Genomic DNA, 26,395 nt, shown 5'->3' on the forward strand with positions numbered 1-26,395 from the left:
GCAAATAAGTTTCAACAGTCAGAGTGCTTGCAGAATAAAATAACATTTTACTTCTAATTCTAACGCAAAACGGGAAAATAATAAATCTTCAATAATTTGTTTGTTGTCCTTATAAGGACAACTGTTGGTAAATTTTATATTGGATATAATGTTGATTGCATCTGTGTGCTACCCCTACAGAGGGGATTAAGGTAATTTTCTGATAACACAGCTGTTTTTGGACTTGACGGCCGATATATTTTGAATGCCATCTTCCCAAAACGTTTGTGTGTTGTCAAAATAGGGCAACTTTTGATAAGAGGAAGTGTCGGCTAATGGTGCAAAGGTAGAGGAAATGCCGCTAAACCAGATGACTTTGCCACTATGGCGAACTTATCCATTGTACTTGGGCCTTGAGAGACGTAGTTCTACGTCGAAACTATAAATATACTATAACCACAGACAAGCAGACGTGCCACTCGATGACGATCTTATCGACCAGAAAAATAACGATTATTGAAATTTTGCTTAGTGGGCAGTAATGCCGCTAGTGTCGGTATAAGCCAGCGTACACATTCATTATCAAAGACAAAAACAATCAAAAAAGCCGCTGGTGTTGATATAAGCAAGCGTTTTCACCCATTAGCAAAGACAAAAACCGTTTTACGAAAATAAGTTAGTAGGCAATAAGCTCACATGGTGGCACATGAGTGTAACGTTTCGAAGAAGGACGAAGATTTTTGATGATTTTTCTTCGAAGTGGCAAGTCTGTTTGTCTGTACTATAACTATAGATATAAATTTATTCGTTTGCTCCTGTTACATTTTAAATAACTGCTATTTTTTTAAGTTACGTCAAGGCTTTGTAAAATATCTTATGCAAAAAAATATCATTGATTATATAACACCATGGAAATAGGAAACCGAACTTTTCTAAACCATCAGCACGAATTTTCCCAGTCATGACAGGTTTGTCACACAGAAAAATAAAACTACCCAAATATGCATATTTTTGACGCATATCAGCTTCTGTGCGGGAAGATACTTTTAGGCTAAGGGGCGACATCTGGCTTCTTATTCTTCTTCTTCATCCACCTCGATGATCCCTGTTGTATTTTTCGTAAGTGATGCCATTCACTCGGAAAATACTTGAATGTTTTTCATGCTTTTTATCACCATTATGCACAATTCCTCCTGCAGGCGATAGTTTTACCGTCTGAGGGTTACCGGAGAATCTGCATCTTTATTATACTTAAAATCTAACGTGTCATCTATCAATGATTATGATTCATTCATTGACCCATCTGAATTGTACTCTCCGCACAAGCAATGTGCCTCAACAGGTATGTTCCAAACTTAATCCAGAACGGGCTCAAGAGTAGAAATAAGCTCACACTACACTATTTACTCCCGACATTGAGCAGCGGTATGCTGTTCTTATGCTTCACGCAAAACCGTAATAACTCCTTGCGCACTTTTGGATCTTTTGGTAATTGATATTAGTGATGATCCAAGCCGGATTTGTACTTTTTTTTAATGTTCACTTGAAATTATTTTAGATTATAACCGGTGATATCATTAAAAAACATAAATCAAAACAACGAACAATGCTCAGCAACACTGCCAGCAAGCCTAATGATAAATTTTAATGCACTTGGGGTTTTCAATTTCAACCAATCAGCGACTGGTTTCCAAAGTGGATGCAAATCTATACCCAGTTGTCCCCCTTAGCTTTTAGGTAAAAGTGATTTACCTAATTTTGAGTACCTGCACGGAAGTCATCATTTAGGTAAAATTGAATACCTTGAATCATCAATATCAATTTTAAAAAACTCCATACATATTTTTACCCAAAATTAGGTAGTCGCATTTTATTGAGCTGTTGCGTTGTTTTCACCAATTTTATGCGTATTGTTTTCCTAAACCAGTGAAAACATTCAGATTTACGTAAATTTACGTTGTTTTTACGTGTTCGCTTGGTAATATTTTCTTTGTGTGCAGGTGCAGTTGTCATTTGCGGATCTACCACCGCGACCAACGCCGACCGATTCTAATTTTTTACCGTTCGAGCAATTCGCGTTGACGGTGTTGCTGATATTTGTTTGGTTTTTGCATGCGAAAAAGAAACTCGAGAAACTGCGGAAAACCTTCATGAATGTGTTGTGTAGTGATTTTTTATCCCCATTATTGTTCATAGTTACAAACATCATGGACCAACAAACGTCATGGACCAAAGTTGATCTGCGATAACGCACACATATATGAAATTTGACAGCAGTGAATCCCCGGATATTTCGTCGATATCGATTCACGGTTATCGAGACAGTATCACCCAATACCACTGCCAAAAAGTTACGCGATTTGTGTTTGTGTTCTATTTAGTGGTTGCGGAGTGGTCTAGTTTTTCTGCGATGACACGATAATACTTCCATTTCTCTGCAAAGAGGAAAACTTCCATTAATGTTTAGGTATTTTCCTCACTTTTGGTTCTAATAGTGAAATTTAGCTCGCACTTTAAAGAGGAATAGAATAATTTATAATGACTGCCGCTGCGATTCAGTATCTTAAGAGCCCTGAGCTGGTAGTTAAGGTTCAAGAATTTTTCGGCATCGAATATCTGAAACAGCGAAAAGCAAAAATCGATGTAGGTGGGTTGTCGGATAGCAATGGTTATGACCACTGGCCGGACAAATGTAAAACAACGATCAAATCTACAAACGGAACTGCAAAGGCAAACTGCGAACAAATTGATACGAATGATAAGAAAGAATCAGCACAAGATAGCGGCGGCGATGAACGGTATCGCGTGAATAACAAATTTTGGTATTACTTCTTCCTACTCGGAACAGAGCTAGGGGATGAGATTTTTTACGCTACATTCATTCCTCTGTGGTTTTGGAACATTGACAGCGCAGTGGGTCGACGGGTTGTCATGGTTTGGTCAGCGATAATGTATGTCGGTAAGAATTCTGTTTAGTTATTTTAAAATGACTTAAGACTACTGATTGACGTTTTAGGTCAAACCTTAAAGGACGTTATTCGATGGCCCAGACCTACTTACCCCGTTAGCCGGTTGCAGAAGAAATGGGCCCTGGAGTATGGGATGCCATCTACGCATGCGATGGTATCCGTAGCAATACCGTTCTCGGTTTTGATTTATACCTACGACAGGTATATTTATTCCTTGCCTTTCGGGTTGGCATTCGCTCTGGTTTGGTGTGCAGTAATCTGTTTCAGTCGTATTTATTTAGGAATGCATACAGTGCTGGTTAGTTTTAGATCCCTTTAATTTTATCGCTACACACCTCATATTAACCATTCTTCTCCAGGACATAATAGCTGGGCTGGTCTTAGTTGTGCTACTAATGATACCATTGATTCCGATTGTAGACAAATTAGATTACATTATAGTTACTAGTCGCTGGTCGCCTATTTTTGTGTTGACTATTTCCATTACGCTTATAGTGTTCTATCCGGATTCTGGAATTTGGACACCGACTAGGTAATACTATAAAAAATAAGATGAGAGAATATTTAATAATCGTCTTTTCGCAGAGGAGATACTACACTTACGGTTAGCGTTTGTGCTGGAATCGAAATTGGGGCCTGGTTGCATTACATGCTTGGTGATTTTACGGCGCCGAACAATCCTCCACCATACGAAATCATTTGGCCCTCGTATGCTATGCTGGGAATGCTTCTACTGCGAACGGTTCTCGGCCTTTGTTGCATTGTGGCAACTCGTGCCTTTGGGAAATCTATTTCCTATGCGTTTGTTTGTTTCCTTTTAGGTCGAGACAAAAACGAGCTCCGCCGGTCGGAAAATACTCTGGAAAACAAGAACAAAATCATCGTTGAGCTTTCGTACAAGTTTTATACCTATGGAATGATTGGCTTTAACACGCAATATCTTTTACCGACTGTGTTCAAACTGTTGCGAATAGGTCGACCAGATTTTTACACGGAAATTTGACTCTACTGTATGCAAACATAAAAGTTATTAGGAAAACACCAAACATTCCAAATGCAACAATTCCTCAACAGGCACAATTATGATAAGCGTAATCGTCGAATAAGGCAAGCACATTTTGTTTTCTGCCAATATCGAAAGTCAATATCTTTAAGCTCTACTGTGAACTGTCTCCACTCTTTAGAATTTCAATCACTATCATGTTATATTTTAATATTCAAGCACGAGTAGACTTTTCTTAGCAAAGTAATATGATACAACGAGCCACAACGATTTTCATATTTGGATTGAAACTGCACTGCAAGTGTTTGATACGAAAAAATACAAGCCCTTTCTAACCGATTCTATACAAATTGTGTTGTAATTTTTCACTGAAAGAAAGGTAAGATGTTCCTTACCAGTGTCACGATTAAATCAGTCCTCCAACCAGAGTCCATTAAAATAATGAATAGGTAAAATTCCCAAATTCCAAATGGTTTATTCTCAAATGGATAAGTCTTAATGCTATCTACAATGTTCAAAAATTTCAAAACGCATTTATTTATTTCTTATTGAATCCCGTCACAATTATTGTACATGTTCCTCTATAAAAAAATGTAATGTACATTTGTACAGCCCTCGTGACATCTGCGATGCAATTTGTTAACTAACGGTAAATTATTTACAGTAAAAGATTAAAATACAAATGGGCCTTCACCAACCAATAAAAAAAACCACTGCCTTTACAACTCTTCTCTATCGTCGACCGAACTTTGGTCGCTCTCCTTTTGTCACAGGTTCAGATGTAAATATTCGGCAACGAATATGCGGAAAACCTTGATTAGGTTCTGCACGGTACTGATATCAACGGCAGTGCCGTCATCCGCAAGCTTGTGCCACACATCTGGAAAAGGCGTAGGAATAATATGCAGGATGGGCACCTTTCGCTGTAGGAATGGAATATGGTCGTCTTCGATGTAAGCGTAATAAGACCGTGGTTGAAAATAGCGAACTGCTTGCGGCTGATTCGGGACCACACTGCTATAACTGTAGTGTTCCAAATGTCCCGATTGGTCTAATCGTTCTTCTACGGAAAGGAGATGAGCGTACCAGCTTTCGGTATTTTTGAAGTAGCTGTAAAAGTTTGGATCCGGCGCTCCTAGTAAATCTAACAATACCAACATATCAATGCGTTTCAGTTTATCTTCAGATTCCCAGCGAGATGCTAAGTGTCGAGCACCGTAGATCGAGTCGGTTGGACCCCACTGTTTGAAGGCTTCTTCACCGTCGAAGAAAACTAACTGTAAACTCAATTTGTTGTTCGATTTTGCACTGTCGAGCCACGGTTTCATGGAATTGGCCAAATCCAACATCATTGCGCAAGGAACTGCTGAGTCGGTCGCTCCAATAAACACCTGATCTTTGAAGTATTTACTGTCGTAATGGCAAGCTAGCACAAGGAACCGTTCCGCTTTTGGGTTGAGTGTGGCAATGATGTTGGAAAATTTCAGCTTTCCGAATATTGGCGTTTCATCCTCAAAATCATCTAGTTCCACTGACCAGTTGAGCTTTTGCATATAATCTACTATGAAGTTTCGAGCCTCTTGATGGCCGGGTGTTCCTACAACGCGTTCTATTAACAGCCTCTTCAAAACATCATTTAAATTGTTTGTTTGCGATAGACTGGATAACTTTTCTAATGCGGCAAGAGAAATCTCTTGTGGGCGATGGTTCTCCTAAAATAAAAAAAAAAGAATAGAAGCTCCAATCTTTTTTCTATAAATTAAACCCACAATACTCACCCATTCGCGGTTCTGATTATTGGCTGGAAATTTGATCTGGGCATGTATCTGAACCAGAACTACAGCTAGAAACACGTAAAATCCATGCATTCGTGGCATTCTGACTCGTTCCAAAGTCCGAAACTAATTGTGTACGATAGAACACAATGGCATGTATTGTACTTCGCGTATATGGCGATAGCAAATGGTCGAAAATCACATATGAGCACGAAAAAATGGCATTGAAAAAAACCCCTCTATTCGCAAGAAATAGTTTGTATGATTTAACTACGGCAACAGCAGTTCCATAACAACTAGCGTAAACGTCAGTATCGAGTACCTGCGAATCACCTGTTGAAACTAGTGATGTTCGACAATCGCTACGCAAATCGTTTTTTCAACCAATATTAATAAATTGTAATCGTATATAAATGAAACGTCATTCGGATCGATTTTTTGTTACGTAAAAAAAATGTTTCAGTAGAGTTCTTTACTTGTGTTTTGTAATTTGGTCTCTTCTTATGAAATTGTGTTAAGATTTTTATTATGAATTGCAAGCATAATCAACGTGAATTTTGTTTTAAATAATAGATAGAAAAAATAAGTCTTAACAGTTGAAGATAAAATATTTCTTGGAACAAAAAATTGCACAATTTTATACATCGCTATTGCAAAGCTAATTTTATACATCCACAATTTCATACATCCCTATTGCAAAGCTAATAACAAAATAAACAACGTGTCTGGAAGAGAGCTGGTACCACATGCGAGCGAATATCGATATTTTTTGTAGTGTCAGCGTATGACGCTGATTCGCCGTTGGCAGTATCGTCTCAAAACTCAGTGATACTTTGAAAGATCTATAAAAAAAATTCTATTAAGTAATTATAAAAGTGACTCATTGGCACTTGTCATTGGCAATGCTTGACCACGAAAACCGCGGGTTATCAGGATTCTACTTGTACATTTCAACCTACGACCAAACTACTTTTTAGTAATTGTCCATTTTTTATAAAAAAAAATTAAACTTGTATCAAAAGATTTGTACACTAAAAGAGTATGATTTAAAAAATCGAGAGCATTTTTAAGATTGTTATTTTCGAGTTCTGAAAAGATCCTTACAACAATTACAATGAAAGTTATATTTTAAAAATAATATGGTAAATAAGCTAAAGCTATTTTTTTTATATTTTTAAAAACTCATGAATGCCTTTTTAAGAGATATTTCAAAAAGACACTTTAGAACTGTTGTTATTTACTTCTTAGGATACGGAACGTTAGGTATAATAGTTCAATCTTGGTAAAAGTCTGGTAGTCTCTAGAAATCGGAAACATCTTGTAGAAAAAATATCGATAAAAATGTTTTCGAATTTCAAACAATTACAAACAATTCATTGATTGAATAAGTTTCAATTTTTCATCGACGCGACAAGTATGCAAAGTTGTTCAATCTGAAGAGCTGTTTTCAAATCCAGAGACGAATTTGCGCCATATCTCTTGTATTTGGAATAAGGGTAAATATGATACTATCACGTTAACAGCAATTTTAGTTTTAAAAGATTAATTCTTCTAACTTTTAAGATACTAGTTATATTGAATAAGGATTAATATGATACTATCACGTTTACAGCGTTCCATTATTCTAACTTTTAGGATATTGATTATAGTGTCCCTCAAAATATATTTAGAGATGTATCAATCCTGTCCAGCAAAATGCATTGAATCAATTCAACATACCTCAAAACAACATTCAGTAGCAAACTACGAAGCAGAATTTACCGACTCATCCTCGTTCCCTACATTTGCCGCAGCCAACATTTTCGTTTTTCGAATTTCCAGTGCCTTCAAACGGTTTTCAGCTATTTTGGCTCGCATCTCTTCTGTCAATGGTGCCGGTGCCTTCGAAGGGGTTGACGGCGGTAACGATGTACTGTCTTCGCGCAGAGAATCGAAGTTCTTTTCAGAAACAGATAAATATCCAACGCCGGAAGTGTTCAAGTTACCGGCTCGTGAAATAGCAATTTGTTCTTCAAGCATACTATCCAGTGGGTCAAGATTGTTGTCTAACACGTTAGTTTCCTGTCTTGAATGCTCAGCTTCTTCGGTTGTTAAAACTACGGGTTCCTCAAGCATCCCCATCCGGTATTTGTGCATGTAGGACTTCATCGCTTGCTTGTTCCCAAGTGTTTCACATTTTTCCAAGCAGTCATCAAACGTGTATTTTGGAAACATTCGGTGTGCCCAGTGTTGCATACGTTGCATGATAACTTTAAGATTCTCTTCTTCGTGTCCTTTTCCACGATATCTAACATTTTTAAAGTAGTTTTCTATGTCAGTTACCCCTCGAGGCCCGCATAGTCTTTGAACATTAAGCGTTACCCTGGGATTCCGAACAGTTCGTTTTTTCGGTTCCACCTTCACTGGTTTAGCGACTTCATCTGCTGCTGCTTCTGGGTCGTCATTCGTGTCTGGTAGATCATCACCGTCAGATATTCTACCGGCATTTTCATCACCGCTATCGCCGGAACCGCCAAATAGATCAGACATAGTGCTGCAGGTTAAATATGATAAGCAGATGTAATGTAATGTAATTGTAACTTACAAAAATTCTTTGTTGCTGGGCTTTGTTATTAATGTACCTGTAAATGTCCGAATTCTGATCCAAAATTCGTGGTTCCGCGCCAATTCAACACATTTGCAAAAACGACACACCTTTTTCTAGCAGAGGTGGCAGATGTTTTTTTTCTCACTGTCTGTAACTGCTCGAAAACTGAGAAAAATCCTGCCTTAAATTTGTCGGCATCATACACACAAAGAAAATATTACCAAGCGAACACGTAAAAACTAGAGTGCCCGAAATATATATAAAGTGGCGACATTGTCAAAATTGGAATAGAAAATATCTGTCAGTGTCATTCCAATTGAGCAAACAACCCATTAAACTCGTGTGGGGAAAAGAGAGAGGATGTTGAGTGTTGCCAGTGTTACCAGCGTTAATTTTGATGACATGGCGCCACTCTAGTTATATAATAGGCACTCTAGTAAAAACCAAGGGGCTCGTGTGGCTGTCAAACTCCATACATTTCCAACTACCACTCATTGATTCTGGTACCAGCGTTTCTGGTACCCGCTTTTTGGTTGGTTTGCCCTAAAATAAGTGAAATAGAGTAAACGTCCCATTTTGTCGGTAGACTTATTCTCGAGTAAATGTCGTTTTAGATAAAAAAAAAACAAGAGCTCAACATTTGTTTTCAGTACAATGTGCACTTTCAATGAATAAGATAAGTTTTGTAAGCATTTGAAATGAAATATTACCGATGAATTTATGTTTGGTAGGCAAAATGTTGACGTTTATAGGCCCCTGATAAAAACAACGTAAATTTACGTAAACCTGAATGTTTCCACTGGTTTAGGTAGATGATACGCATAAAAATAGGTGAAATAAACGCAACAGCTTAATAAATTGCGAATACCTAATTTTGAGTATAAATTTGTATGGTGTTTTTGATATTGATATTGACGATTAAAGGTATTCAATTTCACCTAAATGATGGCTTCCGTGCAGGTACTTAAAAGTAGGTACACTGGGGTCGCTTTTTACGCGGGTGGTTTTTATGCATTTTTTTGAACGGGATATTTCTACAATAACGTGGATTATTTTTACTTGATTCGGAAGATGGTTTTTACGCGGTATCAAATAAGTTTAGTATGAATATATCTAATCTAATATTTTAAATGCGGTATAACCAACCGCGTAAAAAGCAACCCCAGTGTAAATAACTTTTACCTAAAAGTACCTTCTCGCACAGAAGTTTTCGTCAAAAACACGCATATTCGGGTAGTTTTATTTTTCTATTTATAACCATATGATTTGTTTTCATATCTTATTTCTTTTTTAAACTAAAGAAAATCCCATAAAGAACTGTCAAAAAGTTATTCACAAAATTAATGCAGCATTTTTCGAGTAGGAACGAGACAAATGCAAGGCTGCGCAGGTACACCACATGGATAAGACATACGTAACACTGACGTTTTTTTCTGGTACACGTTGCCCCATAGTACTCCGTACCTCGTCCTGTCCAACTGCTCGACAATCAATGAACAAAATGATTTTTCTTTTTCTCGGCTTTATCGAGCCCTAAAGAAAATCCCATAAAGAACTTTCAAAAAGTTATTTACAAAATCAATGCAGCATTTTTCGAGTAGGAACGAGACAAATGCAGGGCTGCGCAGGTACACTGCCTTCAAAAACAACTCAAACAGTGGTTTTATTCAGATTGTGGTACCATTCGAGCAGTTCATTTTGTACCAACTTTTTTGGAAGATTTCTTCCTGAGTGTTACGTATGTCTTATGTATGTGACCATACCAAATTTTGCTGTGGATCCTTTTCGATCACAAATGTAAAATTGGGTTTAGCTATTCACAGATTTCCGATTTTTATATATCATCTGAAAGGATGTAATTATGTCACAAAATATCAAAGAATTGGTCGCAGTGACGAAAATACTCAACACGGAAAAAAAGGATGTTGCTGAGCAAAACGTGATTTTTTAAAACTTTATATCATTATCCTTTGATTTTTAAATGAAGAATAAAAATTCGCTCTAAATCGCTAATATGACAGTTGGTATATGGGCGAACTGTCATTATAGTGATTTCGAGCAGTTTTAAATCGTGGTAAATCACGAATGCGAAGCACAACGATAGAAATTTTTTTAAATCACGTTTTACTTAGAATATGTAGATCTTTCAGATGATTTAAAAAACTGATATAGCTAAACAACCCAATTTGAAGCAGATTTTTCTTTCGAAATTTCGAGTAGTTATATATATATATTTTTCAAAACATCTGGCATCTCTGCTTGTCACTCAAAAAAGGTTTGTTTTTCTCGTAAACAAGACGCGCACGCTACGCACGTGTAGAACAAACGATTCTTTCGTCGCTTATTTTGCATAGAAAAAGTAGGAAAAAGCTTTCTAGGTGTGTTTTTACTTGATTTTTTGTGATAGCTCTATTAAATGCTTAGTACCAAGTAAAAGATAACTAACTTTTCGTTTTATATCCAACAGATTTCAGCCGGTGAAAACCAAATCTAATTCTAACCTCAAACTTGGATCCACCAAGTTTACCGGACATCAAAATGACTGAGGTCGAAGCAAAGAATGGTAACGTTGAAGAAGTTGGTAAACCAGAGAACGACGCTCCGGTGGCATCTACCGAGGAAGCGCAGCCCGCTGATAATCAGGAAGACGCTGTTCCAATTGCAAAAACGGACGACGAAGCGCCTGCTGCGGAAAATTTGTCCAAACTAGAAGCATCTATTGTTCGTCAACTTGAATATTATTTCGGAGATGCGAATTTATCGCGGGATAAATTTTTACTCGAGCAGATTCAGAAAGACGATGGCTGGGTTCCTTTGGATGTACTTTTGACATTTAAGCGTCTGCATGCGTTAAGTGAGGACAAAAAAGTGATTGTTGATGCGATTGAAAAGTCCGACGAAGGACTGATTGAAATTAGCGAGGATCGCGAGAAACTGCGACGACATCCCGAACGCCCGTTGGCAGAGCAAAATGAGGAAACACGAAAGGAAATTTACGCTCGTACGGTTTATGTGAAAGGATTTGCCCCCGACGATGGAACTCAAATGAACGAGTTGATTGAATTTTTTGAACCTTTCGAAAAGGTTACCAACATTGTTATGCGCAAATATCATGATAAAGCTACCAAAAAGTATATGTTCAAAGGTAGTGTTTTCATTACTTTTGCTACTAAGGAGCAGTGCGCTAAATTTTTGAACAAGGGAAAAATGGAATATAAAGGGAAGGAGTTGATTTGTAAAATGCAGGATGACTATTTCGAGGAGCAGAAATCCGAACGAAGGAAAAAGGATAAGAAGAAGCAGGAGGATAAATTAGATATTTCGCATTTGCCTAAGGTAGCATGCGTTCATTTGGATGGATTTGGAAAGGAAACTAGCCGTGAGACCATCAAAGAGGCAGTTTTGAAGTTGGACGAATCATTCGAAGTGGCGTTTATTGATTATAAGAAAACGGACAGCAATGGAGTTCTGCGGTTTGCGAACGAAGGAACGGGAAAGAAATTCATTGAAAAATTGACCGATGGCAAGGTGAGTTTAATGGTTCTATTAATTCATCGATAAATTAATTACATTTTATGGAACAACTGTTGCAGATTAAAATCGACGAGGAAGACATAACTGTTCGATTGCTGGAGGGTGACGAGGAAACAGAGTTTCTCCGAAAGGTGGTTAAAGACCAGCAAGCTAAACGACAGGCCAACAATGCCAGGAATAAGGGACGACACCAGAAATACAATCGGAACAACAGTGGCGGCAGAAAACGAAAGAATAACGAAGATGTAGGAGAAGACGAACCTGTCAGTAAAAAATCGACGAAAGAAGAAAGTGCGTAACTTTTGAGTACGTTAGATGTTAGGCAATATTTCTTTTACACCTGCATTACTAAGCGGAGGTAATAAACTTCCCGAATATATATTTTTCGGTCTTAAGCGATTGAACTTGTATTTTTTTTATGATGCATGCTTTGCTTCATCATTATTTTTATGACAAGGTCAACAGTCAAACTGCACAATTTGATCAAAAAGTACGTCTGTCATCAACGATTTTCAAATCACAACTACTGTCGTTCTTAGGGAAGTCACCTTTAATGCAAGATATTCTCAAGAATTTTTTACAATTAGTTTTCAGCTAAACTTGTTTCGCTGATGCATTAAATTTTTCATTATCGTATGCCAATGATCGGCTTGTTTAAAGGTTGCTTCTATTACTAAAGCATGATTAGTTCACCACCTAATTATCTAACCAACAACTACAAGATCATCTTCTGGGAATTCGTAGTACGGAACCTCCAAATTTAGGGGCGCTGGTCCTTTGCGAATGCGACCGGAGGCATCGTAGTGGGATCCGTGGCACGGGCAATAGTATCCGCCGAAATCACCAGCGTTTGCAATTGGCACACAGCCAAGATGCGTACACACACCAATAACAACCAGCCATTCCGGATTCTTGACGCGATCCTGCAGTATGGAAAAGATTGCTTAGTCTAACACTTTACTCAACATGTTTAATAGTTAAAAAAACTCACAGAGTCGCTTTCGGGATCTCGCAAGGTGCCAGTGTTAACAGCTTGCTCCGTTGCAATTTCAGCCCCGGTGCGGTGACGAATGAAAAGTGGTTTACCACGCCATTTGAAGGTAACAGACTTACCCTCAGGTATGTCGCCAAGCTTGATTTCAATTTTGGCCATGGCTAACACATCGGCAGAGGCGCTCATTGATGAAACAAATGTTGAAACTATCGCTTTGGCAACATAAGCAGTGCTTACAGCGGCTCCTAAGAAATAAAGGAATTAAGTCAAGCTCAATTTAACTCACGAATCAATTTCTTACCGCCAACCATCAGGTAAGTGAAAGCAGCGCGGTCATCAGCAGAGTCATTCTTAGCGTTCGGTCGTTTCACCTGTTCTCGGCGATAATCGGAAAAATCCGGCACCTGGATGTCAGTATGGGCCAAACGGATTTGACCAGTAGCTAGAATAGTAAATCAAAGAGGATAGTTAATATATGCATATTATCAACAATGAGCGTATTCGTATATTTAGAAAACCACTTTGTTGTTGTCTATACAGGTTATGTTTCAAAAGTTTTTTTAAAGATCTTTTTTCTTTAAACTTTTCAATCAACAATATCAACAAGTGAATTGTGCAAATATCACTCTAGAACTTAAGATATAGTGTTCCACACAACAAAATCAAGGCTCATCCTGTGAAGTTATATAACATCGTTTTCCACTTGCAATCTATCCTTATGCAACTACACATTCAAAAGTGTATTCAACGTAGTGATTATCACTAATTAGACACGTTCAATAAACAACCTGCAACTCCAGACACAACCCGGACAACAAATCGGGGTAGCGATCTGTTCGGAGAGCTGGCTACGACCGTGGTCGGACCTGCAACGGTTGGATCCGCAGCAACTATGACCGGAACGGCAGCTGCCTTCAGACCACTAGCAACGCTCTGGGACACTCCGCGAACGAACGACAGCTTTGCTAGATTCCCAATCATCGTGGTTAGTCCAGTAATTTGGCTTGACGATGATTTTCGGAGAAAATCGGTCTAGAACACTTATGCACTCTGTAGCGGGCTGAATGGAGAAGCAAAAACTTTTCACTTATGATTTCGACGTTCGCTCGATTGGAGTTGTCAATGTCAGTTGACGGTCAAAGCAACTTTGTCGATAAAAATTCACATGCGAGGGACGTTGTGTAATCAAGTGTAATTCGGGCTGTTCAAGTGTAATTAGGGCTGTTACATCTCTGCAGCTCAACGAAACTTTTCTCAACAGGTATTTAATCATACTCAGTTACCTCGGCAAAGCAATGTATCGAACTGCTAGAAATCATTCTCGCGTTTTCAATGCAATGTTTTTAATTTCCGGTATTTACCCCAAAAAAATGTGTTTATTTTAAAAGTATATATGATTAAATTTGGCCTAAAACGGAAAACTTGATTGAAAAGAGGTCGATGTCTTGTACCGTTGTCGGGTTATGGAGAAAAACAACTTCTTAAAAGGCCTTAGTGTATTTGTTAAGGGAAACAATCAAGTATTAGCCACAGCGTTTTTATTATCACTTGACAAGTATACAGTTTGAAAGGTACTCACTAATGCTACTGGGAACTGGGATGAACCATAAAAAATCGCTAGAGTTTTTTTTCTGTATGGACTTCCTCACTGCGTCTAAAATCATTGATCTATTGTGAGAAATGCCAGGGTGTCTACTATACACACTTAACTGCATTATGTTTTCTCGGTAAAGTAAAAAGTAAAGCCTTGGTGCTACCTTCCGATTCGGAACTCGACCTTCTCTTTATTATACACAGACTTCGCAGCCAACTTGTAAGTGTACAGGACAATTACGGGGCTAGCGCTATGATCCTACTGACACTAACAGTCTCTCCCGAACCGAGACTCCCCAGCAAACAATTTTGTTGGTATATAGCTTAATAAGCTATTATTCAGTGGATTGCAGCTGAACTGCAGCTTAACAAGCCGTTGTCCAACAAATTTGTTTGTTGGGTCGAGCCTACGACGACTGGTTTGTTAGGCCAGCATCATACCTCAAGACCAGCTGGAAAGGTAATACCGAACTACTTGAAAACATTTTAGTTTACCGTTGTTCGCTAAAAAAAAATACTGAGAAATCGGAAACCGAATGTGTTTACCGGAATACCGTTAATTCGTTTACTAAAAAAAACCGTAAACCAAAAATTTACGAGTTCAGCAAACTAAAATACCGAATCTAAGAACCTTTAACCGAGATTTCGTCGAATAAAAATTCTCTTACCGATATTCGAAAAACTGAACTCTCAAAATAACGTGCTTCGCTAACAGTTTTTTCGCGTTTCGGTGTAGAAAGAACAGGTGCAGGTTTCGTGGCTGATTATCATTATGGGTTATGGCTGTGGTAAGTTGAACCAGTTGGCTTAGTAAATAATAAATTAATTTGTAAATTTAATCGTGTTGATCATATTCTGCATTATCTGAAATTTTACCGAAGTTCTCGTAATAAGTTGACAGTGGAAATTTGCGAGTATCACGGCAAAACATTACCGAGAACCTCGTTAATGTTTGACAGGTTTTTGCTTTTACAGAATCTCGGTGTTTGGATGCATTACCGAGATTTTTATGGGGATCTCAGCTGTTGAAATCTCGGTTATATATTTCACCGTGCTCGGTGATAATATCTAAGTGTATATCCCGTACTTCTATATTGTCTGCTGCAAAGATGCCAGATTTTTTGAAAAATGTCTACAACTGCTCGGAAAACCGGAAAAAATCCGAAGGGTTAGACAGTGAGTAAATTTGAGGTTTTCCGAGTTTTTCTGAGAAAACCTGAAAGATAAAGAGCAAATCTGAGTAACTCTCGTGTCTCTGAATATCCATCCTTAAATTTTTTTCCACCGCAAATATACACATGAATGTTGCTCGGTCCCACCTTTCATATATATATATTTCTTGCTCTCAAGGTGATAAAAGATGTGAATCATCTGAGAATTTCGGAGTAATATTGAGTAAATTAGAGTAACTCCCGTGTAAGAGAGTAACTCAGATAAAAGTGAGAAACTTTGACTTTTTCTGAGAAAACGTGAAAACTAAAGAGCAAATCTGAGTAACTCTCGTGTCTCTGAAAACCCATCCTTAAACCTTTTCCCCACCGCGAATATAAACTTGAATGTTACTCGGTCTCACCGCTCATATATTTGTCTCGTTCTCAAGGTAATCGAAGATGTGAATTATCTGGAAATTTCGGAGTAATATTGAGTAAAATAGAGTTACTCCCAAGCATAAGAGTAACTCACATAAAAGCTATCTCGCCCCTCGGAAAAATTTCTTTGAAATCTGAAAAAAATCTATCCGTGATTCTAGGGGCAAGACACTATTGATATATTGCAAAATATTTCCACTATTCAATAATAGAAAGTATTTATCGTTCCAATTTCGGGCACCCCTCTTTTTATATCAAAGCTCATTGACGTTATATCAAACGTTACGTTATCGTTAAAGGATGTCAATTGACAGATAAACGATAAATATCAAAATATATCAGCCAATATCGCGTAATATTAGGGATCATTCAAATAATGCATAACGCGCTCAAGGGTTGAAAATTGCAAAATTCCGCGTTATGTAATATTTGAATGGTTCCTTATCGAAATATTTTTACTGAAAATAAAGGTGTCTTGCCCCTAGCCGCGATTCGAAAAAATTTCGCTCGCGCAGGTAAAAGTCTGCAAAAATCTGCACACATTTCGAGAAAATCTGCATAAATATAAGGGGATTCTGACAAAAAACTGCAAATATCTGCAAATCAATAAAAATCTGCACACGGACTCTAAAAATATGCGTTTTGCAGACAAATCTGCACGTTTGGTATCCCTGGTCTGCTGTATCCCGTAGTGCTATTGAGAAGTGGTATCTAGGGGCAAGACACTATTGATATATTGCGAAACATTTTCAATATTCAATATTACAAAGTATTTATCGTTGCAATTTTGGGCTTCATTCTATTTATATCATAGCCCCTTGACGTTGAATTATCGATGGAGGGTTGTCAATTGACAGATAAACGATAAATATCTAAATATATTAACCAATATCAAGTAATTTTACCGGAATATTTTTCATGAAAATAAAGGTGCCTACACACTTAGATAGAAGCACACTTAGAATAAAAGCGTTTGCTTTACTCATCCCGTGCAATTCTTACGGGAGAAGCAGAGTAACTTCTTTTAACCATATGGCCTATTATCACCGAGTACGGTAAAATAAATTACCGAGATTTCAACAACTGAGATCTCGCTAAAAATCTCGGTAATACATCAAAACACTGATTCTGTTATACTCGTTTTGCTTAGAAAATTACCCTGTTTGAGCAGATATTTAAAAATCATAAATTCGTGAATAGCTAAACAACCCAATTTTGTTAAGCCGTTATTCTTAAGCTATAGTTCAGCCAAAATCCGCTTAATAGCTTTATAAGCTGTAAACCAACGAAATTATTCGTCGGATTTTTATACCAGGCCTCGTTTCTCTTGCCAAATATCGCCATTAATAATGTCCTGGAGGAAGAGGAACTTATTTTTTTGTTAAGAAAAAAACAATGCTCATTTTTCCACCACCACGAAAAAATGGCTTGTTCTCTTGTCTAAATTTTCACATCACTCGAAATTTTTTTAATACTTTTGACAGCTCAGTTACTCTCGCATATTTTTCGCCGTAGAATTGAATAGCGCTTTTTGTTTTGATCCGTATTGTGAATCAAATATTTAAGTTGAAAAACATAATCAGTAGAAAAATTGAGCAAACAAGTTTTCTACGGGCGATAATGGCGGGTAGTGGAGGCAGCTTATTTTGACGTCTACTGTAGGTCTGGTAATTATCTATCGCAATAACGGAGTGGAAAACATAATAGCGTCGTAACGTAGTATAGCAATTTGAACAAATAGTTTTTTACTCCGTTACAACAATTGATAATTACTTTTGACCTACAGAAGACTTCAAAACGGACGGCGTCCATTGTCCGCCGTTATCGTTCGTGGAAAGATGAATTCATCTGAGAAAAGCAAATTTTTAAGCCAGCAAAATAAGAAAAACAAAATGCAATGGGGTTTTTTAGCTACATCAGTTTTTTATATCATCTGAAAAATCCGCATTTTCTAAGTAAAACGTGATTTAAATAAATTCTATTATTGCCCTTCGCTTTTTAAATCACGATTTAAAATTGCTCGAAATCGCTACAATGACAGTTCGCCCATATACACAATATAAAGTTTTAAAAAACCACGTTTTGCTCAGAAAATTACAATCTTTCAGATGATATATAAAAATCGAAAACCTGTGAATAGCTAAACAATCCAATTGTTGTAGAAATTTTACCAGTCGTTTAATCGCCTCATTTTCAATCCATTGTCCAACAATGTTGCCGGGAAAATTCAACATTCATACCTTGGTGAAATTATATAAAATATTCAGGTATTTTCGGATGTGTGAACTTTGCAGCCTCCCGCGGAATGGTAGTCAGAAGCACCTTTCTCTCCCGCAAAGACATCCACTAAGAACCAAATCGACCACGTTCTAATCGATGGTGAATTCTCAGACGTCATCAACGTTCGCACCTACCGCAGTGCGAATATTGATTCGGACCATTACCTTGTTGCAGTATGCACACAGAGAACAGACGTTCATCTTCTTTTCAAAAGATGTGTAAAAACTTGCAACCGTCATTTACCACTAAGTGGTAATGCTCCGCTATGTGGCGCTTATGTCACTTACAAACCAAGCACTGATATCGATAAACCATCGATACAGCAATATTTATGCAGTGCAACTGGGGCACCACAAGACAGATGTCGTTAGTGTATTAACGTATTTTGATTCAAATTTTTACACACGATTTTCAAATTTCTTTATATGAACATGAATGTTTGTTCTCTGTGGTATGCATGCGCTCAAAACTTTCGACGGTGCGAAACACGCGTCAAAGTCGCCCACCGCGACCTAATGTCGGGCAACTGCGGGATGCCGAAGTTGCACGGGAGTACCAACGGAAGAGCAGCTTGGTGCAGCGACTTCTGAAGATGGCAGGAGGTACATTTGATCAGCCATAGGTAGTACTGCTGTAGCGGCACTTGGTACTATGGCTCCGAACAGGAGAAACAACTGGATTGACGACGAGTGCAAACAGTTAGTGGGAGAGAAGAATGCAGCACGAGCGAGAATGTTGCAACATCAAACGAGGGCGAACGTGGAGCCAGGCCCGTAGCTACCGGGGGGGCTAGGGGGGGCCAGAAGGAAGATCCAGATCGCGAGGCGATGGAGGAACTGTACCGTGCGAATGACACACGAAAGTTCTACAAGAAGCCAAAGATAACTAGAACAAGATACCTAACTTCCATATTTTTCATACATTTTGAATACGACCAATTTCCGACGGCTAGTGCTGCCATCTGATGACTTAAATTCACATAAATAAATCACCATGAGTAAAACCGATTTATCGTGCATAGTTCGTCATTGATCGTTGAGCTGTTCAAGATTGTATATGAAAAAGGTGTAGCAGTTTGGTCAGCTCGACGCTTAAGGTAACATGCAGATTAATGATATTGTCATTTTTTGCATTTAATGCTACTGCCATATTTTTTGCACTTCAAAATACGAATGAAAAGTGTGGAATTGACTGTCAAAGAGGGGGTTTATATTAAGGGGTTATATTTATTTTCAGGTCCCATTCTACCAACACTTAAAGTTTGATATGTCGCAAGCCAGGTTTCAGCACCATTGTGCATATGGTCAGGTTCACCGGGGCAACCGATTTTTGCTTTATTAACCTCGGCAAGAGTGGAAAACTTGACTGTGGAGCGTGCTCATAGCGGTTATTATGAAGTTCTGATGGCACGCTCAGTTTTAAATGATATTCTTGATTCTTCCGGAGAGTTTCGTACACCATATTAACATTTTTCGGATGGCAGCACCGTACAGTCGTCCACATGCATACTGAAAAAATTGTTTCATCTTTCATCAGTTATGTCTTGGCCTTGTCGTCAGTTGATTTTGACGTTAAGTATACATCATATTAACAGTGTATAAATTAGTTCGACTTCTGCTCACGCGCAGCGACAATCATGTCCGATGAATTCAACAAGAGTTAGGTATCTTGTTCTAGTCTGAACAGCTGAACAGTTTCTGCAAAGACTATGTACCACAAGCCGACATGTGTAGGGACCTCTTGGCAATCCACATACCACGTGGACAGCTTTGGGGGGAGGGGGGGGGTATGTGTGATGTCCACGGTCCTTGTAAAATTTTTAGAATTTATATGAGCAGTTGTCCACGGGGGGGAGGGGGGGGGGTCAAATTCGTTTGAAATCTGTCCACATGGTATGTGGATGGCCCCTGTAGCACCTTAATGGCGATGTAGTACAGGACGACGACTGAGTGGTAGTACATCTCGGTGTACGCGCAACAGAATTACAGCTAGAGGTTAGAGAGGAGACTGGCCGGCTGAAAAACAATAAAGCCGATGAAGCTGACCAACTTCCCAGCGAGCTGTTAAAACACAGTGGTGAATCACTGGCTAACCGCTACACTGGGTTATTGCCAAGATTTGGGATTAGGAAGTGGTACCGGAGGAGTGGATGGAGGGTACAGTGTGCCCCATCTACAGAAAAGGCGATCATCATCGATTTTAAATCGGCATACGACATCGATTTTAAATCGGCATGCGACACAATCGATCGAGATCAGCTATGGCAGATGAGGCACGATTACGGTTTTCCGGGAAAACTGACACGATTGGTCAAGTCGACGATGGATCGGATGATGTGCGTAGTTTGAGTTTCGGCGACACTCTCGAGCCCCTTCGCATCTTGAAGAGGGTTACGGCAAGGTGATTGATTATCGGGCTTGCTATTAAGCATCGCTTTGGAAGGTATGTTACGTAGGGCTGGTATCGACACGGGTGGCATGATATTTAGAAGGTCTGTTCAATTCTTTGGCTTCGCCGATGACATTGATATTGTAGCCCGAACCTTTGAGAAGATGACGGAGAAGTACATCAGACTGAAGGCTGAAGCCGGACGAATCGGATTGGCCATAAATGCATCGAAAACTAAGTACATAAGATGAAGATGTTCCAGAGAAGACAGTATAAACATCCCGCCACGAATTAATATTAGCGGTGATGAAATCGAGGTAGTAGACGAGATCGTGTACCTGGGCACACTGGTGACTGCTGACAACGACACCAGCAGAGAAAATCGTCGACGCCTAATGGCAGGAAATAGTGCCTTCTTTGGACTTTGGAGGACGCTCCGCTCGAATAAAATCCGCCGCAAATTCTCTGGATAAAATAAACTGAAAGAAAATCTATAAATATGCAGTTTAAAAAGAAAATAAACTGCAAGAAATTATACAAAATAAATAGCAATAATCTAGTTTATCGATCATAGTAGCCGCACATCACACGTAGACGTGCCATGATGAGTGTACATCGTGACCAGTACAACATCAGTTTGATAGTCGCCAATCATGACTTCAGAAGATGATCGCCAGTTGATAGATCAGCCAGGACTACTGGAATTGGTTATATTGGAAGAATCCGTCCAACTGTTGAACGAAGCCGAGCGTATGATGTCCTGGCTAGTAGCGGATATGGGCCTCCGACAGTATTCACAGGCACATAACGTACTGGTTTCGGCTTTAGCAGCTGAAGGAATGCCTATAGTGATTTGGTTGCTTGACTATGGCCATCTTGAACAGCAGATGCATAACGCTGAGGATCACTGCAAAAAGCAGCAGAAATTGGTGGAGCTGGCCTTCCCGGAACGATCGCAGCAGATATGTGCTTTTCTACGCGGGTTAATCCTGGCCTGGCTTCGCGGCAAGCAATACTTTCGGCTGACACCCGGAGAGCATCTGCAGGACGTCGTGCAGAAGCTGCGGGAGATTGGTGTGGTGAATGTCTCACTAGCGGATTCAGCTTTGGTTCGGATCAATTATTTATGTTGAATGGAATAATCTGGAAATTATTTTCATAGTCAAGTTATTTTATTTTATTTTACATAAACATTTTTGATCATTGATGAGCTTTCGTTATTTTTCATTCTTTGCGTCGATTTGATTAAGAAGTTATTCTACATTTTGCTAATATTACATACTCATAAGATAATTTGGACTACGAATGTTTCTGTAGTCCTTGTAAAGTTATCTACAGTACGCTTTTCTGTTGTAATATTCTGCAGCAGCTTTTAAGTTATTAGTTATCACATTATAAACTTCTAATTGCACTGATCAACATAGGTGCATTTCAAAAGCTCAAATTGGAAAAAAATAAAAGATTATGGCTATTAAACCATTTCTCGGAATTTTGGTGTCCCTATTTCAGAGACTTAAATGAGTTTTCTCGTAAACTAACGTTGAAACGACGAACCCGGTGAGCAAGTTCTATACGACACTCTCACGTAACTTGACACGTTTTGGTAATAGTTGGGGGCACCAAAATTCATAGGAATGGTTGAATAGCTATAATCTTTCATTTTTTGCGGCTTGAGCTTTTGGAGTGCACTGTTTTTTTTTTATTTTGTTGACCAGTGTTATGTACCTTTACTGTTATTTATTTTACGCAGAGTTGTTGAGAACTTTTCATAATTTGTTGATGGTTTTTTTTTGAATATTGCTGCTTTTGGAGACAGAGAAATGCATCTTTCACAAGTATCATTGGAAGAAGTTAGTGTTTGTGGGAATATACTAATCTGCATCCTTCGTGGGTGACAATGCGATCTTTATTGAAAGAATTCGCGTACGATATTGGCAGTTTATATTCTCTGTGCTTCCGGCTATTGGCAGACAATAGTTATGAAACCGTATCAGAAATCTAACTTTTGAAGTCTATGTGCGAGAATGAAAGAATACTTGAAATATTAAAAAATTATCTCTATCACGCAGAAATACTGATTTGAATATTTGTGAGTTTCAAGTTGTGATAGTTGTGTGAGAAACTTTTACATTTTTTATTCACTTTTATAATATTACTTCTTAGTTAGAAGTGTATGTATTGTAGCATTCCCAAACCAACAAAAAATATAAAGATAAAGCGCCAAACACAGATTTCTCTGAGGTATCTCTGAGACCCGCTTAAAAATTCTGGGCACTCGCTTATTATGCATGCAGTTGTTACCAAACACATCAAGGCGTCCACATCTACTGGGAACGTTGTGTTGCTTCCAGAAAATGATGCTATAACCACGCATCGGCGGTAGCTAACTCTGACAGCAAGAAATAAGGTGATGGGTTCGAAGCGGGTTGCCATGAAATTATGCGAGAACAGTAAAATGAGTTATTTTATCTGTACTACGAGGACATTTACTCCTAGATGGCGTCTCAAGAACAAAAATTCAACCACTTAGCGTAGTAGATTCAACATTACAGTGTATCGAGATTTCTTAACATGAAATAATACTTAAAAAGAAATGAATGAAGAACGCTTATAAGCCTTCGCAATAGTTTTCGATTCTATCCGATTTTCTGATTCTGATTTTTTCAAGACGTATTGTATCGCTGCTAGCTACTGGGTAGAAACAAATAGATTATTCAGCAGCTTTACTACCATTTCACCCCGAAGTAAAAAAAGTGCAACGCATAAACCCAAGACCACGAACCACATCTGGGAGTTAAGCTTTTCCTCCATCAGAAAATCACAGGCAGTCTGAAGCTAGTGTGGAATCCTCTGGAGGTTCGAAAACTTTTTTTCACTCTTGCAAACATTGCTTAGATGGAAGAATAGCGCCGAGGGAAAAACTTTCAGTTTTCACGTTGGCTTGTGATGGTGGTTCTACGGGAGCAAGAAGATGAAATGATGGTGTTTTTTTTCGGTAAGCCTTTACCTAGTTTTTGTGGTGGCTTTTGCTTTCTTTGGATTATTTCCCTAGTACAAATGCGTTTATGTATAGAGGAATGATGCGTCTCCATTTTGTTATTTTCATGGGAAGACGCGTTATTTAATATAGGTCACATTTTTCTGTGGAAACAATTAGTGTAATTCAAATTGATATCATCAGAATAACTGCATATTACTGATGACTTTTGTAAGGGAGTTATAAGATGATCGTCAATACCACTAGAAGAGATTGCGGCTTGTTTTGAAATTGAGAAATTTTTCAAAGGGTATCCACTTTCTCCTGCATAAATTGTTAATATATTTTAGGCCTCCACATCGAACCTAAACCAGACGGAAGGATTTCACTGGAGAGTACTATGCAGTGTAAGTGGGCTACATAGCTGCTTACATATCTGTTTGTAAAACTGAACTTTTTACCTCCCTCAACGGGGCTTTCACGTTCACGCACAGATGAATATTCTATTGATAAAAGAACGAGAAGAGAATGTGAAGCTTTCGGTTTGCGTGTAAACCATCATTTCTACCGTTCTACGCTTCGAGTCATGTGCAACTCTCGCAAAATGCTTCCCTACTGGCATAGATGAAGCTATGCTGAATGAGTAGGATGAGGAAGCCTCTAGCATACAAGCCTATTGTGTGTAGCAACAGCGTTGTTGCTCTATAGTTTATGTGCGGGCGTTACAAAAGAGTGAAAGTTGTTTAAAATTTAATAGCGTCAAGCCTTTTTTCCGCCTCTTCCAACCGTTGCCGCGACGCGAAAATGACAAAGGATTCCTGGGGCCGAACACGGTAACGGGTAGGAATGTTTCCAACGTCTGTTTAATTTTTTATAACGGATAGTGAACGGGAAAGTTTCTGGCAGGCACTGGGAATAAGGCTTAGTGAAGTCAAAGAGCGACTGTTTTACGGGATGAAAGTAAAAACTTAAAGAAGCTTTAACACCTGGAGGAAAAGTTGGAGAACGTGGTAAGGATGGTACGTTCAATATTTGAACAAACTTTCTGTTGGTTCAAACGTAGAAATTATTTTCATTCGTTCTGTTCGTAATATTGAACTAAATTCAAATTCTAACACTGTAGGAGGATAATTATGTCTCTCAACAATCTCGTTCAATATAATTCAGATGGTCAGTAATGAAAAATATTATTTGTCAATTCTTGCACATCAAATATTTTGTATTCGTCATATGCGAAGCACAAATGAAATTGAATCTTAACTAAAAAGTTTCCCAATGCATAATCTCTAGAAAAGCTTTATTCTTAGAAACATTTCTTCCATGTATATGAAATACTTGCAAGATCAAGATGTACAGTTTAAGAACCTGTTTTCCATTATCTCAAGCTCAGGAACACCAAAACATCTGATCTGATTGAGAAAACCTGTTCTGTCACACCTGTAACCAGATTATAGAAACTTTTCTATTTTAAAGAAAAGTAAAGAAACGCCTAAATTTTATACTCACTTACTTAATTTATCGGTGAAACATCTGTCAGGATTTTACCTGCGTTTCTATGTTACGCCAACGCACTCGGTCCATGACAGCATGTCTCCAGTTTCTTGAGTGTCCCATACTTCCAAGCTTTTGCTTCAATTGGTTCAACCACCCAAACTTGATACGTCTTGTACTGGATTCGAGACAAACATCATTTTTGTGGGATGATAGGATTATTACCAACGATTCGACCATCTTCGTTGAGATACTTGGTCTTCGGCGTATTCACCTTCAATCCAACCATTTCTGTTCACGCTTTAGCTTGGTACATTGTTCAGCAACCGTCTGGAACCTCCTTCTCCGACAAGGTCTACGTCGTCAACGCTGCCACATCACATTTGACGGGTCCTTTGAAGCAGCATCCACGCTCGCTCTGCAATCCTCTCGTTTCAAATTGTTTGACACTTCTCGTCGAATCAGCCGTTACGTCGATTCCTTCGACGAACCCGATAGCACATTCCGCTGCATTGTTAATAATGGCTGCTTTGACTGTACTCTAGCACAGTAGTCCCTAACCTTTTTAGCTCTGCTGCTCCTTTGTGTTTGAAAAAGCTCCGCGAACCCGCTTGCGAAGCACAGAGAGCTAGCCCCCCAAAAGAGTTAAGCGTACACATTTTGCAATACGAGGTGGAGTTTTTCAGTCTCATATCGTCCTGCAAGTCGAATTTGTTTCATATTTTGGTCCTCATACGCAGCAGAGTTGAAAATCCGCTTTCACAAAGATATTTAGAAAAAAATTTTATGTACACACTTAAAATTTTTTGCCGGGTCTCGGTAATTTATTGCCGAGAACGGCACCACTGAGTGCTCGGTTAAAAAAATAATGACAGCTGTCACATTTTTTCGTGAATCTCGGTTCACCTACTGATATTTCGGCTCGTTAATATTTTGTGCCGAAACTTCAGTTAGGTTGAACCGAGATTTTCGAAAAAATGTGACAGCTGTCATTTTTTTTCTAACCGAGCACTCAGTGGTGCCGTTCTCGGCAAAAATCACCGAGATCCGGCAAAAAAATTTAAGTGTGTACCTGTCAAATTTACCAAGAGCTTCGCGGTCTCCTTAAATCAGCTCCCTTGCCAGCCGCAGTCCCCTGGCTGGGAACCACTGCTCTAGCAGTGTTCTAGAGAGGCTTTGATGAGCTTGCGCTAATCCGGCAGCGCGGATAAAAGCCTTTGTCAATGGCGATTTCAG

At 38.7% G+C, this 26,395-nt stretch overlaps 5 protein-coding genes across 9 annotated transcripts; 2 read left to right on the forward strand and 3 right to left on the reverse strand.

Moving 5' to 3' along the window:
- The first annotated feature begins 1,987 nt into the window (after positions 1 to 1,987).
- LOC129730842 (sphingosine-1-phosphate phosphatase 1-like) lies at positions 1,988 to 4,306 on the forward strand. The gene is made up of 4 exons (XM_055690429.1): positions 1,988 to 2,938; positions 2,996 to 3,246; positions 3,308 to 3,480; positions 3,534 to 4,306. Exons 1-4 carry the CDS (start codon positions 2,518 to 2,520, stop codon positions 3,949 to 3,951), a joined length of 1,263 nt encoding a protein of 420 aa, XP_055546404.1. The 5' UTR covers positions 1,988 to 2,517; the 3' UTR covers positions 3,952 to 4,306.
- A 151-nt stretch (positions 4,307 to 4,457) lies between these two features.
- Positions 4,458 to 6,109, reverse strand: LOC129730843 (glutaminyl-peptide cyclotransferase). The gene is made up of 2 exons (XM_055690431.1): positions 5,730 to 6,109; positions 4,458 to 5,663 (listed from the first exon to the last, which is right to left on the reverse strand). The coding sequence occupies exons 1-2, from the start codon at positions 5,826 to 5,828 to the stop codon at positions 4,719 to 4,721; spliced, it is 1,044 nt and encodes a 347-aa protein (XP_055546406.1). The 5' UTR covers positions 5,829 to 6,109; the 3' UTR covers positions 4,458 to 4,718.
- Positions 6,110 to 6,442: 333 nt separating this feature from the next.
- On the reverse strand, positions 6,443 to 8,483 carry LOC129730844 (protein TIPIN homolog). Of its 4 annotated transcripts, none has more exons than XM_055690434.1 (3): positions 8,311 to 8,445; positions 7,446 to 8,259; positions 6,443 to 6,568 (listed from the first exon to the last, which is right to left on the reverse strand). In XM_055690434.1, the coding sequence occupies exon 2, from the start codon at positions 8,253 to 8,255 to the stop codon at positions 7,470 to 7,472; it is 786 nt and encodes a 261-aa protein (XP_055546409.1). In that variant the 5' UTR covers positions 8,256 to 8,259; positions 8,311 to 8,445; the 3' UTR covers positions 6,443 to 6,568; positions 7,446 to 7,469. The 4 variants fall into 4 exon arrangements, with proteins under 4 accessions (XP_055546409.1, XP_055546410.1, XP_055546407.1 ...); XM_055690435.1 differs by lacking the exon at positions 6,443 to 6,568 and adding an exon at positions 7,269 to 7,380; XM_055690432.1 differs by lacking the exon at positions 6,443 to 6,568 and having other exon boundaries at positions 7,269 to 8,259; positions 8,348 to 8,483.
- A 2,080-nt stretch (positions 8,484 to 10,563) lies between these two features.
- Positions 10,564 to 12,247, forward strand: LOC129730811 (la protein homolog). The gene is made up of 3 exons (XM_055690393.1): positions 10,564 to 10,691; positions 10,781 to 11,841; positions 11,907 to 12,247. Exons 2-3 carry the CDS (start codon positions 10,852 to 10,854, stop codon positions 12,144 to 12,146), a joined length of 1,230 nt encoding a protein of 409 aa, XP_055546368.1. The 5' UTR covers positions 10,564 to 10,691; positions 10,781 to 10,851; the 3' UTR covers positions 12,147 to 12,247.
- A 132-nt stretch (positions 12,248 to 12,379) lies between these two features.
- Positions 12,380 to 13,963, reverse strand: LOC129730812 (cytochrome b-c1 complex subunit Rieske, mitochondrial). 2 transcript variants are annotated; one of them, XM_055690395.1, is made up of 4 exons: positions 13,708 to 13,963; positions 13,143 to 13,283; positions 12,839 to 13,086; positions 12,380 to 12,770 (listed from the first exon to the last, which is right to left on the reverse strand). In XM_055690395.1, exons 1-4 carry the CDS (start codon positions 13,820 to 13,822, stop codon positions 12,552 to 12,554), a joined length of 723 nt encoding a protein of 240 aa, XP_055546370.1. In that variant the 5' UTR covers positions 13,823 to 13,963; the 3' UTR covers positions 12,380 to 12,551. The 2 variants fall into 2 exon arrangements, with proteins under 2 accessions (XP_055546370.1, XP_055546369.1); XM_055690394.1 differs by having other exon boundaries at positions 13,630 to 13,961.
- Between the last annotated feature and the right edge of the window lie 12,432 nt (positions 13,964 to 26,395).

This window comes from Wyeomyia smithii, chromosome 3 (genome assembly GCF_029784165.1).
Source record: "Wyeomyia smithii strain HCP4-BCI-WySm-NY-G18 chromosome 3, ASM2978416v1, whole genome shotgun sequence".
In the NCBI taxonomy this organism is placed as follows: domain Eukaryota; kingdom Metazoa; phylum Arthropoda; class Insecta; order Diptera; family Culicidae; genus Wyeomyia; species Wyeomyia smithii.